Consider the following 18,646-nt stretch of genomic DNA (forward strand, 5'->3'; position numbering starts at 1 on the left):
AGAAGACATAAACAGACATTCTTCAAAGAAGGCATACAAATGGTCAACAGACACATGAAGAAATGCTCCATATCACTTGGCATCATGGAAATACACTTCAAAACCACAGTGAGATACCACCTTATACCAATCAGAATAGCTAAAATTAACCAGACTGGAAACAACAAATGTTGATGAGGATGTGGAAAAAGGGAAATGCTCTTAACACTGTTGGTGGGAATGCAAGCTGGTGCAGCCACTCTGGAAAACAGTATAGAGGTTCCTCAAAAAGTTGAAAGAAGAGGTACCCTATGACCCAGTAATTGTACTACTAGGTATTTATCCAAAGGATACAAATGGTCATTTGCAGGGGCATCAGCACCCCCATGTTCGTAGCAGCAATGTCCACAATAAACAAACTATGAGAAGAGCCCAGATGTCCAGTCACAGATCAATGGATAAAGATGTGGTATATAAAATGGAATACTACTCATCCATCAGAAAGTATGAATACTCACTATATACATGGACATAGATGTAACTGGAGGGTATTAATGCTAAGCAGAATAAGTCAATAAGAGAAAGACAATTATCATATGATTTCACTCATATATGGAATTTAAGAAGCAAAACAGAGGATCCTAAGGGAAGAGAGGAAAAAATAAAGACAAAATCAGAGAGGGAGGGGCACCTGGGTGGCTCAGTGGGTTAAAGCCTCTGCCTTCGGCTCAGGTCATGATCTCAGGGTCCTGGGATCGAGCCCCGCATCGGACTCTCTGCTCAGCGGGAAGCCTGCTTCTACCTCTCTCTCTGCCTGCCTCTCTGCCTACTTGTGATCTCTATCTGTCAAATGAATAAATAAAATCTTAAAAAAAAAAATCAGAGAGGGAGACAAATCATAAGAGACTCAACAAACTGAGGGTTGCTGGAGGGCAGGTAGGTGGGGGTATGGGGGTAACTGGATGATAGACATTAAGGAGGGCACGTGATGTAATGAGCATCATGTGTTATATAAGATTGATCAATCACTGACCTCTACCTCTGAAATTAATAATATATTATATGTTAATTGAATTTAGATAAAAATAAAAAATAGTGTACAGTTTAATAATACGGGTATGTACGAGGGGAAATGATCTTACCTAGCCAGTATTTATTAAGCAGTCATTCTGTGTGAGGCCCAGATGAGGTCCTGGTGAATGAGCCAAACTAGATCTTACAGAATGTCCAGTTCACATGGGAGAAACTCCACCCCCAGCCCCAGCCCCTGTCTACGTGCTACCACAGCTACCCCTTCTGTGGCCCAGAGGGGCCCAGGTGTGGGTGAGGAAATCTCCTACCAAGGCTGTCAGAAGCCATCACTGTAGCTTGGAGTTCTGTAGTTATTTCTTCTGCCTGCCACCACCCCCCAACCCCTGCCACCACCTGGCCTGCTCTGCGCTCAGTTGTGACTCTGATCCTGTGTCATTCTGTCAATAATCATCCTTATCCGATCATTTTACTCCACTCTGCTTCTGTTTCCAGGCACACTGTCCCTGCTGTCTGGTGGAAGGATGCCCAGGGAAAGGACCAGATGTGGTACGAGGATGCCTTGGCTTCCAGTCACCCTATCATCCTGTACCTGCATGGGAATGCAGGCACAAGGTAAGGAACATGTGTAGCATGTCCTCCCCTCAATGCTGGCCCAGTCTGGTCTGCTGACCCACTATAGAGAGGGAGTGTACAGGCAGTGGGGCCGTGGGGCATCCTGAGAACACAGGAAATGGCAGAGTTTATGGGATTGGGGGGAAAGGCATCAGGGTGAAACTCCCATGAAGCAGTGTTCCCACAAGCTCAGAGCAGAGCAGAGCTGTATGGAAGGTGGGCCCAGGTGTAGGTTCCTTGGGAAACCACCCCCACTCCCCATGTTAAACAGATGTGGGAGTCTGTGTCCAGATACCCCTTATCTGGGGCTCCCACCTGGGTGGGATGGAGGAGCCTGCGTCACATCACCTAGATCCTTGGCCAGAGTGTGGTGTTTGCTTCTTTCTGAAGTAATCTGAAGGGCAAAGTGAGGGCCAGTGATTTAGGGAATCCAGTTTCTCCTTGAGTAAGCAGCAGTTGTTCCTCAGAGGGGTCGTCATGACACTTCAGGGCAGCAGTGCCCCTGGGGAATGCTGTCTCCTGTTCACCAGCCTTGTGTGTCAGCTCAGGATGAGGGTCGCAGGGAGGCTGGCCCTTTCTCGCTGGCAGGCATGTCCTTCTGGGGGTGGGGGGAAGCACAGTTCCTGGCAAGGGGCAGTGAGTGCTGAGGAGGAGTTGGGGTGACATCAAAGGAAGGATGGCTGAAAGCACAAGGAGGCCAGAGGGACCCCAGGGGAATGCACACAGATAAACTCATCCGTGCAGGCTGCCCACCATGCTGTTGGGTTGGGTGATGAGTGTGAGTTCTGTCTCTCAGCGTTACCACTCTTACAACAGCAAATGCCAATATATCCTGCTGGGTATGGCTGAGGCCCTGTCTGTGGCAAGCCGTTGCTCAAGTTTATCCCAGATCATTTCCAAGAGTGTCTTTAGGGAACCCTCCCTACACTGTTGGTGGGAATGCAAGCTGGTGCAACCACTCTGGAAAACAGCGTGGAGGTTTCTCAAAAAGTTGAAAATAGAGCTACCTTATGACCCAGCAATTGCACTACTGGGTATTTACCCTAAAGGTACAAACATAGTGATCCGAAGGGGCACGTGCACCTGTATGTTTATAGTAGCAATGTCCACAATAACCAAACTGTGGAAAGAACCTAGATGTCCATCAACAGATGAATGGATCAAGAAGATGTGGTATATATATACACAATGGAATACTATGCAGCCATCAAAAGAAATGAAATTCTGCCACTTGCAACAACGTGAATGGAACTAGAGGGTATTATGCTTAGTGAAATAAGTCAATCAGAGAAAGACAACTATCATATGATCTCCCTGATATAAAGAAGTGGAGATGCAATGTGGGGGGCTTGGGGAGTAGGAAAAGAATAAGTGAAACAAGATGGGATCGGGAGGGAGACAAAGCATAAGAGACTCTTAATTTCAGAAAGCAAACTGAGGGTTGCTGAGGGGAGTGGGGATGGGAGAAGGTGGTTGGGTTGTGGACCTTGGGGAGGGTATGTGCTGTGGTGAGTACTGTGAAGTGTGTAACCCTGTCAATTTACAGACCTGTACCCCTGAGTCTAATAACACATTATATGTTTATTTAAAAAAAAAAAAAGAGTGTCTTTAGGGGTGCCTGGGTGGCTAAGTCAGTTAAGCAGCGGCCTTCAGTTCAGGTCATGATTTCAGGGTCTTGGGCTTGAGCCCTATGTCAGACTCCCTGCTCAGCATGTAGTCTGCTCCTCCCTTTTCTTCTGCTCCTCGCCCTGCTCATGCACTCATGCTCAGTCTCTCTCTCTTATGCCTGTAAATTTTCTGAACAGAACATTGTCTGAAAACCCCCAGGAAGGCTGCTGTTGTTGCAGCTTCACTAGGGCATGTGAGGGAGCCAGCAGGAGCTGGCAGGAGGCAGGGCTGCTCCAGGCTCTGGGTGAAGGTCAGCCTGATGCCTAGCTGCAGTGGCAGGCTGGGGGCATGTTATTTTGTAAGCAGAACCAACAAGGAGGTGAATTCTTAGGCCCTTGTGGGTTTGGGGGTGGGGGCAAGCCAACAGTGTCTCTCAGCGATGTTGGGGCGCCGGGGCTGCATAGTAGACACCACAGGAAGTCCAGGAAGTGTGGGCTGCGAGGATGCTTTGTGAGACTGCAGAGTGCTCAGCTGCTGAATCGTGTGCACTTGGCAGTTTGCTTTCGTCTTTGCCTGGGACAAGTGGGTTTCTCTTCTGCTTTTCAAAGGGCAAGTGGTTATAACTACTCTGCTAGCATCTTCCTATAAATGAGAAAATTTTGTAGTTTACTGGGAATAAGGTTCAGTTAAGCAATACCAGTCACATGGTAAAAAAGACAAAGTCTGCCTAAACTTCAGGTTTGAAGGAGCCCTGTGACTTGGAAAGTCTTGCTGTCCTCTCCCCCGTCCCCAGCGAGACCCCCCCTTGGCCTGGCAGAATTACAGCAGCACTGTCTCTCCAAGAGCCAGTCTCTGGCTACTGTTGTGCACTCTTCTTCTTCTTCTTCTTCTTTTCTTCTTTTTTTTAATTTACCCCTCTTCTTTTTGCTCAAAGTGGGGAATTTGAACAATCTAGACAAGACATCAAGACATGTACTTCTCCAAAGATAACTGAAAACATTTCTTTCTGGTCCTGAAACTCATTCCCTTGTATTTCTGTGGCCACATTGCATTGGTTTTCTTTCTTTGTCTCATCCCTGTCTCTCTCAGGGACACTCCCTGCCCTCCCCACCCACAAGCACCACACAGCAAAGTGGCCAGGGTGCTCAGTATAAAAAAAGAAAACTGCTGAGAAGTCTGGAGAGGGTGAGCTCACTTGCTAACATGCTTTCCTTCCTGAGGTCGCCCCGTTCCCACTTTGGTGTCTATCCATAGTAGTAGCCGACCAGTAGCTGGACAAAATGTGAGGAGGGATAGATAGTACTCGGACAAAGAAGTATAAACACACAAAACACTTTGGATGCACAAAAGCCTGTTTAGCATCTATAATAGGAAGTGACCCCAACACACTAATCTGTGGGTGTGGGGCTGGGAGATGGTCAGGGCCTCTCTGAAGATGGCTGAGCAGTAATTGTCAAGATTACGATCACAAACACCTTCCATCCAGCAGTTCCATGTGTAGGAACATATGGAGCACATGTGTGCAGGAGGACATCAGCATGGGCTGGCCATGGCAGCAAAACTTATATTCACAGCAGATAGGAGAGGGTCACAATGACTGCAAGATAAGGAAGGTGAACCACTACTGAAAAGAGTCCTGAAAGTTGTTTGTGCATTACTGAGTGAAAAGTGAGAGGCAGTAGAGTGTGCATGTCGAGGAAAGAAGTGCCTTCACTTCTGCCACATGCTGGTCACCAGGATGCTGAGGGAAGGGCTAGATGCTGGGCAGGAGTAGGGGGCTTGCTGTCTATCTTCTGTATCTTCTGAAGTTTGTGTTGTTTCTATGTGTTAGTCAAAAATAGAAGTAATATGATAATTAAGAAATATCCCCAAAGTGCTAAGACTATCCCTTGCTTGTCACGGTATTGCCAGAAACAAGCATGGAGCTGCTCTGATGCCCTGTAGAAGAGGTCATCTGTCCCCCAATGACCCACTCTGTATGAATTTGGGGACCAAGCCACTAAGGACCCAGACACTCCAGTACTGACCCTGGGGGCATGCCTTTTTGAGAAGATGTGCTAACACCCATTCTTGTTTCTTTTTCCCTGACTCTCTAGAGGAGGCGACCACCGGGTGGAACTTTACAAGGTAGGTGAAGATGGCACACAATGTATGATGGACAGAGTGGTGTTCATAGGCTGCATGATGGGCAGAGTGGTGTATATAGTGATGATGGGAGAGTGGTGTACACAGTGTGATTTCGGGAGAGCTGCATACATGGTGTGATGTTGGGAGAGCAGTGTACACAGTGATGACAGGAAAGGTGCTAACATGGTGTGATGACAGGAGAGCAGTGTACATGGTGTGATGACAGGAGAGCAGTGTACATGGTGTGATGACAGGAGAGCGGTGTATATGGTGTGATTTCGGGAGAGCGGTGTACACAGTGTGTATGATTGGGAGCGTGGTGTACTTTGGTGTGATGACAGGAGAGTAGTGTATATTGGGAGAATGGTGTACACGGTGTATATGACAGGGAGCATCATGTACATGGTGTGTGTGACAGGGAGAGCGCCATACATGGTGTGATTACAGGCAGAGCAGTGTACACACAGTGTAGGACACACAGAGTGGTATTCACAGGGTGTACGGGTGGGGAGATTTGTGTACACGGGGCATATGAAGGGCAGGGCCACATATGTAGTGTGTATGAAGGGAGAGTGGCATCCACACAGTATACGAAGGAAAGTGCATCACCCAGGGGTGTCTCCCACCTGTTCTTTCCAGTAGGAATGTACACAAGGGAGTCCCTCCAGTACTTGTGAGAGAGATGATCAACATTGGCCTTTCCAATGCTGCCTCCATTGGAAGCCTCTACCGTGGAATGCTTCCCTCTAATGCTGCCTCTAGGGAGAGCTTCCAAAAGCAGAATGAGTGGACTTCAGGCATCATCTGCCAGATATTGGCAGTTATATTAAAGGCATTTGAAATTGTCATTAAATGCTGCATTTCTCCTCTAAAACGAATGGAGAGCACCCAGGGCCAGGAAGTCACACTCTGGCCAAGTTGCAGGGTCAGGAACTCTGCCACACTGAAGTCTCACCCATCACCAGATTCCAGGCTGATCTGGTGGAGGGGCTGGTGGGTCTGCCAGCCAGGCACTCAGACCCTCACTTCTGCCTGGTTGTCTTCTTGGAAAGCTTGAGTCTCAGAGCTGGAAATGTGCAGTTGCCTTCAGGGTCCTCTCCCTCGTCTACCCCTCACAGGGACCGACACCTGCATTGGTTAACCTGGCAGAGAGCAAATGCGAGGGAACATCTGCATCTTGTGGGCACCACTCTGTCCCTTACACACCAAGGCCACGCACTGCTGTGGGCCATGGAAGGGTTTGTTCCTTGGCTGAATTGGATCAAATTGGGGAGGGGGTGCTTTTGCAGAGCTGTGGCCCCTTCTTGAGGTTTCTGTTCTTAGTAAGGGTTTGCACCTAGAGCAGGTATGGCCCTGGTGGGAGCAGATGCTGTAGGGGCAGATGCTGCCCTGGGGCAGGCAAAGGAGAAAGGAGGAGCACACCTCCCTCTGGGGATTTTGGAGCATGTTGGTGGCTGGCCACTTCCACATGTCTCCAGGCACACTACAGGAAAGCTCAGGTATGGGCTGTGAGAAATTATCTAGTCCAGAAGATCACGTCATTTAGAGGGATTTTGTTTTCAATAATAGAAAAATCCAACAAAATCTTCAAGTCTAAGAAATGTTAGGTTGCAGTAAGGATCCCAGATGCAGTCTCTGACCATAGAGCCCCTCCTTCTGAGTCTCTGGTCTCAGGGTGTCTGCCCTGGCTGGAGGGCTACCTGTGCCCTGGGGGGTCTGAGCTGTGGGAGAGCCCTTCTTTCCATCATATTCCCAAGGCGGCGGCATCTGCGTGTCCTGTAGCAGCAGCAGATGTGTGGGTTTTATAATGGGGAATGGGCATCATGGTCACAGTGTTTATGAAGCTCCCACTGTGTGCAGGGCCCAAAGACTGACATTGGGCTGGCTTTGGTAAGAGGCAAGCTGCCCTCAATTCAAGATGTGTGGATTTGTGCCCAGATATTTATTTTTTATGTTCCAGGTGCTGAGTTCCCTTGGTTATCACGTGGTCACCTTTGACTACAGAGGTGAGTTCTTATGCAAGTGCAAGTCTGGGCCCTCACACTGCTCCCATCTGGGTCTGCTGTGCAGGCGTCAGTCACCTTGGGAGCCGAGGCAGCATTTGTAGCTCATGGTGCCTGATGTGCAGTGAAGGCGAGTGTGGTGGTCGGTGTGAGGGCACATCATCTTCCCATGTGTGTCCTGCATGCTGATGAGGGGCATCCCTCAGCAACATTTTAAATGTAGAAGATACTGTCATTTCTTTACTGGATTCTGACTCCCCAGAGCTGGTCTTCGGACACATTTTGTGGGCAGAAGAGCTTGTCTTGTTAAAGTTCTTCTTCTTCTTTTTTTTTTTTTTTTAAGATTTTATTTATTTATTTGACAGACATCACAAGTCGGCAGAGAGGTAGGCAGAGAGAGAAGGGAGGAAGCAGGCTCCCTGTGGAGCAGAGAGCCCAATGTAGGGCTTGATCCCAGGACTCTGGGACCATGACCTGAGCCAAAGGTAGAGGCTTTAACCCACTGAGCCACCCAGGCACCCCTCTTGTTAAAGTTCTGAAAACAGGAGAAAGAACTGTTAAGAGAGAAGAAAGATTCTTCTTGCCCCTCAGCATTTTTTCTTTCTTGAGTGAGTCAGAAGGCTTTGCTGCCGAAGAGATGGAGAACCCACAGTCACTGTAGGCTAAGAATGGTGCACCTTAACGAGCCAGGAAAATACTTCGTATTGATCAAGAGCTGCCCTGTGAGAAGCATGGGCCTCCTGTAGTCTCAGCAGCAGAGGTCAGAGGTCAGAGGGCTGCTTGGCTTACTTAGCCTGCTTAGCTTGACCTACAGGGAGGGTAATGGTGTCAATACCCTCAGACCGAGGATATGATGTCGTAACAAATTGCCACACACCTGATGTCTTCAAAGAGCACAGACTTACTTTGAAGTTCTGGAGGTCGAAAGTCCAAAACCTTTGCCACTGGGTTAAATAAAATACAGGTGTTGGCGGGGCCAGCCCTTCAGGAGCTTCTGTGGGAGAATCTAGTTCCTTCCCCTTCCAGCTGCTTGAAGCTGTCCTTGTGCCTCAGTGCATGGCCTCTTGAGTCTGATCTCTGACCCTTGCCTTTCCCTCTCACTTGTCCAGCAGACCATTGTGGTGACTTTGCACCCATGCTGATAAGCCCATAATCGCCCGTGTCATAGTCTGCTGATCAGTGGCCTCATTTCCTCCTGCTGCTTCACTCCCGCCCCTTGCTGGCCACAGAATCAAATGTCCTCACAGGCCCCGGGGATGAACACACAGGCCTCTGGGGTGGCAGTGGCCTGCCTGCTGTAGGGATGGTTCTTTCCCAGAAGAGTGTTCACAAGTTCTGGGTTGGGAAAAACTACAGATAAGGATCTGGAAAGTAGTTCACCCACTTATCCTTTTCTCTGTGCTAAAAAGGGTTTTGTGTTCCTACAGAGTGCTAGAGACTTCAGGGTGATAGAGCAGCCTCCTTCCTTGTTCACCTCCTTGTGCTTCTACCAGAAAGTGAAAGCCCTCACAGCACTTTGTCTTTCCAGTTCTCATCAAGTCTCTGCATTTCTAAGCTCCACATCTGCCAGTCTCTGTCTCTCTGTATTCCTTCCTTCTCTCCACACCTTGAAGCTCTCAGGGTGGCCTTGTCTCTCACATGCCCCCTTAAGCATCTGGGATACCCAGGGGAGGTGCCCAGTTGTCGGTTTTGCTTAGGCAGCAGAGCAGGCTCTTTCTGAGCCTCGTGGTGCTTTCAGATCATTTGATGATGACTCACTGCTGAGTTGCTAGAAATGACAGTGGCATTTGCCCTTTACAAGATCCTGGGGGGAGGGTCCTGGGGGAAAATGGGGTCTGGGAACAGAGATGATTAGCTTTCCTCTGCTATTCTGAGAGCCCCTTTTCTTTCTGGGTCAGAGTTGCCTTGAGCCTGGAATCCTGCCCCCACCCCAGCCTGACTACCCACATCTGTCTTTAGCTGGGCTACAGCTGGCCATGGAAGCCAGACTGGGCTCAGGATCCCCCGGGGGACGCTCCTTTCCTGCCGGGGCTTTGGGCAGGCCAAGGTCTCACTGGCCTATCACCTTGGGCCAGCTACCAGCAAGCCCTAAGGGTTGGGGAGCTTGCTGCCCCATCTGCCCGCAGGAGTCTGTGCGTCTGACGGCCCTGTCTGCACAGTTGTTCCTTGAGGCTTAGATAAGGGTGTGTGGATGGCTGTTTGGGCTCAGGGGTTGTAGCTGGCCAAGGAAGCCGGAGAAGTAGAATCCGGCTTGTCCACACACCCCTCATGTGGGTCTGTGAATGATGGTGGCAGAGACTTCTGTTGCCCCAGCCAGTCCTAGGCTGCCTGTTGAGAAAGAAGGGTATGAGTCCACCCCTCAAGCGGTTCCAGGGGCTGGGATTTGACTTCCTCCTCTTGCCACTTCTCCCCCTGCCAGGTTGGGGTGACTCGGTAGGAACGCCATCGGAGCGAGGCATGACATATGATGCACTCCATGTTTTTGACTGGATCAAAGCAAGAAGTGGAGACAACCCTGTGTATATTTGGGGTCATTCTCTAGGCACTGGGTGAGTTCACAGCCTGGTGGAGTCATGGGGGAGCAGGTCTTCATGGGGCAACGTTTCACCAGGTCTTTCCAAGACTGCCCTGATGGCGTCTGGATCCCGTGACACCATGAGTCCCAACAACCCTTGTCCCTCTTGTCCCTCATGCCCGTGATGGGGATGGGGAAGAAGTGCCACAAGACACCATGAAAAGTTTGAGCTGCTTGAACTCCTCAACCCAAAAAGGGACTTGAGATACACACAGGCAGCTGTGGGGTGGCCATTTAACCTCTGCAGGGAGGGTGGGCACACTTGCCTCAGTCCCAGGGTGTTCCTCAGGGAGGTGTCTGCAGAGCAGACCAGACAGGGCACTTGGGTTAGCATCAACTGGCTCTGGAGTGTGGGTGCTGGCTGGCAACCTGCGGGCTGGGGCTTTGATCACTTGCAAACCAGGGACATTTGTAAACAGCATGACCGCTTGGCCTGTACTTGGCTTACCAGAGACCATAGGGGAGGCAGCAATGGGTGGTTCCCTTCCTACATCTGCCAGGATGGGGGAAACAGTTTAATACTCCATCTGGGGCTGCCTGAATCGCTGCTGCTGATGGAAGGTCAACAATGTTTCTAAAAGGGGCACTGCTGTCAGTGCCCGGAGTCATGAGGCCTTCAGCAACCATCCCTTTTCCAGCAGCTTTTCCTTTGGGTGCCGTGGCCGTGGCCCCTTCCTCCCCCTGATGCTCACCTTGGACACCCTGCTGCAGTTAGGGTGGACCTGCGGGCTGGGAAGTGCCTGCAGAGAGGAGCTGGGGCCGAGCGGGGAGCAGGCCATCCTGCTGTGGCTGTCTGCATGGGACCCGCCCAGTGTGGCCCTGGGATGGCAAGAGATCTGGGGGCTGTCATTGCCATCCTCGTCAGAAGGGGTGGCCCATGGCAGGGGCAGCATGGTCCTGGGCATCTTTGTCCATACCCTCCCCCAGCTCCAAACTCCACCAGTCGCTTCACAGATCCCACAGTTCCTCTGGTTCACTTACAAGACTAGAACAGTCTCATCTCAAACAATTTCCATCATCATTCATCTGAACTGTTTTTCCTTCTTAGAGTGGCGACAAATCTGGTGCGGCGCCTCTGTGAGCGAGGTAGGGGCCTGTGTGGCAGTGGGAGTCTTGGTGGGCTGGGCAGGGTCTCCTCCTGGTCTCTGGGCTCAGGCGGGGTGGGCAGCGTGTTTGTGCATACTCGCTGTGCCCCATGCTCTGCTGTGGGTTCTTGGGAGGGATGCTGATGTATGACAGCACAGCGACAGTGCCTGGTGTCATCTCAGAGCCCTAGACACAGGTGCCGCGGTCTGGGTAAACCCTCAGCTGACCCCAGCCTGCATTCCCCATGGATTTTTGAGCAGCTGGTGGAGCCTTATCAGGACTGGGCTCCCAAGACACAGCTTCAGTAGATGTGGTGCTGGGGAGCAAATGACAGCCACCTGAGAGGCCCCTGTGTGGGCACTTCTTGTGCCCCATCCATGCAGGAGTGCCTGTGAAGGGGGGGCAGGGCCGGTGGTGGGGGGTGCCTGGGGTCCACTCTCCAGTCTGGGGGACCAGCCTCTCCTGAGACATCCATGAGGGCTTCTTGCCCACCTGGCAGCCCCCTGTTTGTTTTATTTTCTAGAGACACCTCCAGATGCCCTTATATTGGAATCTCCATTCACTAATATACGTGAAGAAGCTAAGAGCCATCCCTTCTCAGTGGCAAGTACAGATCTTATTAAAAGTTGCCTTATTGTTATTATTAAAATAATTACTATCAAGGTAAGTCTTAAGAGAATAAGTATAAAATAAAAATCAATCCTTGTTTAGTGCAGGGTGCTGCTGGGGAATTTTATAACTCTGTAGTAGGCAGAAGGACGGGGTCACAGCTGGGTTGTCCAAGGATAGTAGGATCCACGGGAGGCCATGCTTCTGAGGCATGGTTTGCCTAGCTGGCATCGTTGCCCTGCAGGGCTCAGCCCAGGCCTGTGGCTGCTCTCCTGGCTGCTTCCGCGAACACGGAGCTGGTAGGTGCCCCTGCTCCCTGACTGCATAGACGGTGCTCAACAGTAAGGCTCTCCCAGCCGTGTCTCCAGGTGACAACCTGGGGGAACCCTGGTGGGGATCCCAGGGTGACTCAGGCCCTTCTTACCTGCCAGGATTGAGGCCTTGGACCCTCTTTTTATAAGCCTAGTCCAGAGGGGGCTCCTGTGTGTTTTCTGTCCTGTGGGTTCAGGGGGGCTGTGTCAGCCCCCTACCTGACCTCACGGTGCTCTGTTGCAGACCGAAGGAGTCCTCTATAATCTTACTTCTTTGGTGTTGCTTTACCCCCAAGTCACATGGACCCCTGTTTTCCCATGGGTGGAGGCCCTCATATCTGTTGGAGCCAGTCCTGCCCAGCTGCTGCTCTGAGGTGTGGGAGCCCATTTTGTGGGCAGCTATGCGTGGCCAGTTTGGGAGCCTCTTAAGCACAGAGTCTGTAGTCTGGGCAGTGGGGCACCCCAGCACAGCTCTGGTGGGGGCTCAGGTCAGTCCATTTGGAAGCACAGGAGACCCTTGGGCACTGAGCACCCTCTGTCTAAATCCTTGACCTCGGCCTTTGCTGTGGCTGTTTTAACTGATGTTTCTGCATGTTGTTTCTGTGTCGCCTTCAGATATACCGATACTTCCCTGGGTTTGACTGGTTTTTCCTCGACCCCATTACAAGCAGTGGAATTAAATTTGCAAATGATGAAAAGTGAGTACTATGGTACAATACCTCATTTTCCAACTTAAAAAAAATCATTGAGAACCCCCAGGACTAGTCACCTTAACCAAACAGGGTGGAATTCTGTATACTGGGGTTCTTCCCCAACCATCAGACCTTTGTAAAGGGCAAGTCAGGCTGGGAGCTGCAACCGAGAGAAAAGGGATTTGAAAAGGCCATGGTGGCATTAAAGCAACAGGAAGACAACGTGTCCCTGTGTTTGTTTTATTTGTTAGTTGAAATCAGAATCAGAATTCCCGACAGAGGGGCGCCTGGGTGGCTCAGTGGGTCAAGCTGCTGCCTTCGGCTCGGGTCATGATCTCAGGGTCCTGGGATCGAGTCCCACGTCGGGCTCTCTGCTCAGTGGGGAGCCTGCTTCCTCCTCTCTCTGCCTGCTTCTCTGCCTACTTGTGATTGCTCTCTGTCAAATAAATAAATAATCTTTAAAAAAAAAAAAAAAAAGAATTCCCGACAGATTCTAATAAGGGGAGCTGTTACTCAAAAAATGACACTGCCTCGGCCGTTTGATTTCTGTTTGGTTGTAGAAAAACGTTACAGAGTTCACTATTAAAAATATTTCTAGGGATGCCTGGGTGACTCAGTTGGTTAAGCATCTGCCTTCAGCTCAAGCTGTGATCTCAGGATCCCAGAATCGAGCCCTTCATTGGGTTCCCTGCTCAGTGGGGAGTCTGCTTCTCTCTCTGCCTACTGCTCCCCTTGCTTGTGCTCTGGCTTTCTCTCTCTCTGACAAATAAATAAAATCTTAAAAAATATATATATTTCATGGGGCACCTGGGTGGCTTAGTGGGTTAAAGCCTCTGCCTTCAGCTCAGGTCATGATCCCAGGGTCCTGGGATCGAGCCCCACATTGGGCTCTCTGCTAGGCAGGGAGCCTGCTTCCCTTCCTCTCTCTGCCTCTCTCTGCCTACTTGTGATCTCTCTCTGTCAAATAAATAATAAAAAAAAAAAAAAAAAAAAAAAATATATATATATATATATATATTTCTACTGGGGCTCCTGGGTGGCTCAGTCAGTTGAGCAGCCAACTCTTGGTTTCTTCTCAGGACCGTGGGATCAAGTCCCATGTTGGGCTCCATAAGGAGTCTGCTTGAAGATTCTCTCCCTGTGCCCCTTCCCACCTCACTCACTCAATCTGTCTAAAATAAATAAATCTTAAAAAAATAAATATCAGGTTAACATTTAAAAATCTACACTCAGGAATAAATGTGAAAAAATGGGATATTTTTCCTCTTAATTTTTTGTTTTGTTTCTGAAAATAGAGCAAACTAAAATTTGAACAGAAATAAGCAAAAAACTTGGTTGTTTATAAATATTGTTTTGGAACTTCAAGAATGATCTGAAAAAAGTGGATTCCAACAACAAGCACCACAGTGAGCGTTGGGTCCCCTGAAGGTGCCTTGGCCATGCTCCGGGCTGACCATTGAGGGGCTGGCAGTATTTCACCCGCAGGAAATCATAAGCCCCCATTTGGGTGCATGGTGACAGCATGTGAACCAGGCCTTTTCTAGAGTGGGTCAGGTTTAGGACATACCCCTTAGAATGGAAGTCCTGAAAAGATGGGCAGTGTCACCATCAAAGTGTGACCCTTGCAGCAGAGATGCTCCTCCCTGGAAGCAGAATGCAGAGAAAGTGTGCATGTATGTGTATTGCAAGCGAAGCCCAGATCACTGGATGGGCTGGGCATCGGTGGGGTGACAAGCCTTCTGGCCCAGGTCCTGCCCGGTGCCAGGCTTGCTCAGTGAGGGGTGGCCAGGACCTGTCTATGCCCACAGCTCCTCCGTGGTTTGCTAGAGGGTTTGGATCATCTGAACCTCTTGAAAATGTTAATTTATTTGTAAACCTTCTGGGTGACCTTAAATGTCATTTTCAATAAAGACAGGTTAGAGCATGTAGGCTTTTTTACCAACACATTTCTAGTGACCATCATTTGCTATAGGTTTCTTGGCCCACCTCCATGGGCCAAATATAAATATCATTTTTTAACTTTTAAAGAATAGGTCTAGTGGCAAAAATAATAATTTCCAATTTCTAGAAAATACACAGGGATCGGATAAGATGAATGGATCGATCTCTAGACTTGACTGAATAGATGATGGTGTAAACACTAGTTCTCTAGTGAAAAGCCAGTCAAGTTCTATCTGTTGAGCACCATGGTGAAGCCCCACGAAACCTGGGTAGGCCCAGGGACCCCCGCCCTCTCCCTGGGGCCTTGGTTCAGTTCCATCTTCCCCCACAGTGTGAAGCACATCTCCTGCTCCCTGCTCATCCTGCATGCCGAGGACGACCCGGTCGTGCCCTTCCAGCTTGGCAGAAAGGTGAGAGTTGGTGCCAACTCTGGTGTGGGCAGGTGTCTAGCCAGCTCCCATTCAGGCTGGGCCAGACATCTGCAGGGGTTCTGCTGCTGCCAGGTGCCCCCACCCCAGAAGAAGAAGCTAGGGGAGGTCAGCAGCAGGGTCGGATGGGGGCAAACAGTTGATGTCTTATCAGCAAAGGTACGCTAGAGGGCATGGACTTCTTCACCAGTACATTTGGTGATAGCAAGAGGAAACCTGAGAAGTAATCAGATGGCTCCCAGTCCATGCGCAGGGAGCCTGGCCTGACAGACTTGACTGCTGGGTACTCGGCTAGGCTGGACAGAAGGAGCCCTCGAGGAGGAGGATCCGTGACCCCCGTGCAGGGATCCCAGTTGGCAGACTTGATACAGAACCTCTTGTCTGTTCACCTGCCTTTGGAATGGGCCCGATGTCAGGAATACCCTGCTGTTGGGGGGCCTCCATGTTTGCTTTTGCTTAGTTTGCTCTGCCTTTGCTGCCAGGCAGCAGCATTCAATTTGTAGAAGTGTTGTGGCAGCTAGCTAGCACCATCTGGCATGGTGATGGTGAGGGTCAGGGGCAGCCTTGATAGAGTGAGGCCTAGGGGCCAGTGGGTTCCAGCCTGGCCAAGTCTCCTCCCTCCAGCGAGCCCGGGCCCACGGGGCTGTCTCGCAATGGCTGCTCAGACCCATAGATCCTGGCCATCTCAGGGAGGAAGGGGCTGAGGAAGGACAGATTGTGAGCCAGGCTACCGACCGGCCTTGACCCAGGCACACAGCAAAGTCCAAGGCAGACAGCCCAGCCAAGGCCCCGGGATGAGCCCTCAGGGCTGCTCTGGCACCTAGCATCCACATATCTGCATGCCAGGCAGCTCTTCACGTGAGGCGGGCTCAGCTGCCTTACTGCCCCCTGCCGAGGGGCCATCTGGGAGAGGGGCATTAGGACAAAAGGTCTCGAGTGTCAAGCCAAGGAGCTGATTCCTGTCCACACCCGTGCCCCTTGCTCTGGCCACACAGGCAGCAGGACAGCACCATCTCTGGCGGAGTACTTGGGTTGCTCTTCGGAGGTAGCAGCTACTGACTGGTTTCTCTCCTGGGGAGACCACTAGGCAGGGCTGCCATCTGTGGGTGCTGACCTGTCTCTCCCTCATCCCAGCTCTACAACATCGCTGCTCCATCCCGAAGCTTCCGAGACTTCAAAGTTCAGTTTATCCCCTTCCACTCAGACCTTGGCTACAGGCACAAGTATATCTACAAGAGCCCTGAGCTTCCACGGATACTGAGGTGAGGCATTCTCCCCCTGGGGTGTGGTGGCTCAGGCCAGGTATGCGTCAGGCCCAGCCCTGAAAGCTGCCTCAGTGGGGCAGAGGGTTGCCGTGACTCAAGAACCTTCCATCTCCAGGGAGAGGGGTTCAGTGTGCATGGCGCCTCCCTCCTGAAGCGCTTCCGTGATCAGACAGGGCAGTGACTTCCCTGTGGTGTGGGTTGTGCAGGCTACATAGACACCCCACTCGGGAGCATCCAGCCACTGTGGGTCAGGCCTCAGTCTCTTCCTACACACCCATCAGGTCCTGCCCCTGTGCATATGCACATGGGAGTCTCTGGGCCAGCTCGCAAAACCTGTTTGTCCTCAGCTGCTTCTTGAAAGGGAGCTGTGCTCCTGGCTACACCATGATAGCCATGGTCTGGGGCCAGGACAGTGAGTGGCTGGGGCTATGGTGCCCATCCCTTGCCCAGGTGCCAAGCCCAGGCATGAAGGGCGAGATGGTGGCACAGGGTTGTTTGGACTGGATGAGGCCTGGCCCCGCCTCAGGAGCCCAGGCTTTTGTGCAGGGACAAATCCCATCACTCAGGCCCATGCTCCCCAGCCTCCTTGCCTCCCATCCCAGGCATAGGCAGCCCAGCACCTCCTGGCCGTGTGGCCTTCTGCAGGATGCCGAGGTGGGGATGGTGCAAGTTCACCTTTCTGGGGCTGCTGAGCCTGGGGGTGTTGGAATTGGCCCTCAGTAGTTTTATGCCATTACACTTCAGCTCTCCTATGGCTGTCTCAGCAGTTCCAGAAGCAAAGCTGCATTTCTTTTTTTTTTTTTTTTAAAGATTTTATTTGTTTATTTGACAGAGATCACAAGTAGACAGAGAGGCAGACAGAGAGAGAAAGGGAAGCAGACTCCCCACTGAGCAGAGAGCCTGATGCAGGGCTTGATCTCAGGACCCCGAGATCATGACCTGAGCCGAAGGCAGAGGCTTAACCCACTGAGCCACCCAAGCACCCCCCAAAGGTGCATTTCTTTAGTGGTTTGCCATTTCCTGAATCAGGGACCTGGGTTGCTGAGAGGGGACTGTGAACTCAAAGAGTATGGGTTTGCTCTAGGGTTGTGATTTTTCCAGCACAAAAGGAATAGGTTATAGGAAATTTAGTCCAGGGTACAGCTCTAGAGTTTAGAACAAAGAAGAGTAGCCCATTACCTGGTCTTTCTTCCTACAGGGTTGAGATTTGACCAGGCCAATTCCATTGGAGCCCTGTTTATTTAACTCAGGCTTTCTGAGCGGGGGTGGTCCTCCAGGGTCCTTCTCAGACTCCTGGGATGAGTTGTTTGAGGACGGATGAGGAAAGAGCTCTGGTGTGGGCTCTGGGTTTGGCTGATGGCTGTCCTCCTGTCGTCTAGGGAATTCCTGGGAAAGTCAGAACCTGGGCGCCAACACTGAGTCTTGCTGCCTGAAGGAGCATGAAGACCTCTACCCTCCTCCCCTTTGCTCCAGCCAACCTGGCACCCTGGGGCCTGGGGTGCCAGCGTCTTCAATGCCCCCGGAGAGAGGACTTGGATGCCAGCTGAGGCAGGCAGAGGAGACCCGGCAGACCTGAGGCACCTGTCTTAGGTGGCTGGGAGCATGGATCTTTGTGGAAAACACAGGTTGCAGGCATGGGATCCCCTCTCCCTCTTGTTGCCACTCAATCCGAGCTCTCATTGGGAAGACAGTGACAGAGTAGGCCAGCCGCCAGCTGGTCTATCCCGCACTTGCTGAGCTGGGCAAGGGAGCCTGGGGCAGGAGGCTTGGGGTCTTGGGACCACACTGAGCTTTCCAGCATCACTGGTAAGATCGTGGGGAGATGGGTTCTGTCCCTTCCCAGCCCACGCAGAATAGACTCTAATGGTCCCATTGGCAACCCCCCCCAACCCAGAGCACCCTGCTTGCCTACCTTGGCGGTCCCTGCATCCCTGGGCAGGTCCCACTGCTCACAACGGGGGAGGTGAGGTGCCCATGACCTGCACTTCCTCCACTTTCTGCCCACCTTTCTGCCTAACCTGGCCTTAGACTGAGCATTTATTTAAGAATAAAATCGTGGTGGTGGTCTATCTGCTGTGTTCTCAGTGACCCCTCCAGCTATTTTCAGGTCATGTTCAGAGCCCAGCCTGTGGGAGGAGGGGCAGCTCTGTAAGGCCAGAGATCCTGGGCCTTCCTTTCCTCCTTCTAGATGTGGAGGTCCGTGCAAGGAGGGGCATCGTCCCAGGACAAGGTATGTTCATGGCCGGGGGGTGGCTTCTCCAGAGGGGACAGGGGGCGTTTTCCTAAAATACAGGCCCCTTTCAACTTCACACTGTAGCAAGCTTACTGGATGTTGGTATTGGTTGGCAGGCTCTAGGGTTTCACCCACAGACGCCAAG

General features: G+C 51.2%; 1 protein-coding gene across 1 annotated transcript in view; it reads left to right on the forward strand.

Annotated features, from left to right (window-relative positions):
- The window catches only part of ABHD12 (abhydrolase domain containing 12, lysophospholipase), a 96,516-nt gene extending 78,179 nt beyond the window's left edge, over positions 1-18,337 (forward strand). The window contains exons 4-13 of the mRNA XM_004781245.3: positions 1,504-1,623; positions 5,328-5,358; positions 7,319-7,364; positions 9,781-9,910; positions 10,985-11,022; positions 11,546-11,625; positions 12,558-12,640; positions 14,907-14,985; positions 16,138-16,265; positions 17,648-18,337. Of these exons, the coding sequence (XP_004781302.2) occupies positions 1,504-1,623; positions 5,328-5,358; positions 7,319-7,364; positions 9,781-9,910; positions 10,985-11,022; positions 11,546-11,625; positions 12,558-12,640; positions 14,907-14,985; positions 16,138-16,265; positions 17,648-17,687 (775 nt within the window). The 3' untranslated portion in view covers positions 17,688-18,337. The remainder of the gene's footprint in view (positions 1-1,503; positions 1,624-5,327; positions 5,359-7,318; positions 7,365-9,780; positions 9,911-10,984; positions 11,023-11,545; positions 11,626-12,557; positions 12,641-14,906; positions 14,986-16,137; positions 16,266-17,647) is intronic.
- The last annotated feature ends 309 nt before the right edge of the window (positions 18,338-18,646 follow it).

This window comes from Mustela putorius, unplaced genomic scaffold (genome assembly GCF_011764305.1).
Source record: "Mustela putorius furo isolate JIRA1106 unplaced genomic scaffold, ASM1176430v1.1 tig00000224_pilon_pilon_pilon, whole genome shotgun sequence".
In the NCBI taxonomy this organism is placed as follows: domain Eukaryota; kingdom Metazoa; phylum Chordata; class Mammalia; order Carnivora; family Mustelidae; genus Mustela; species Mustela putorius.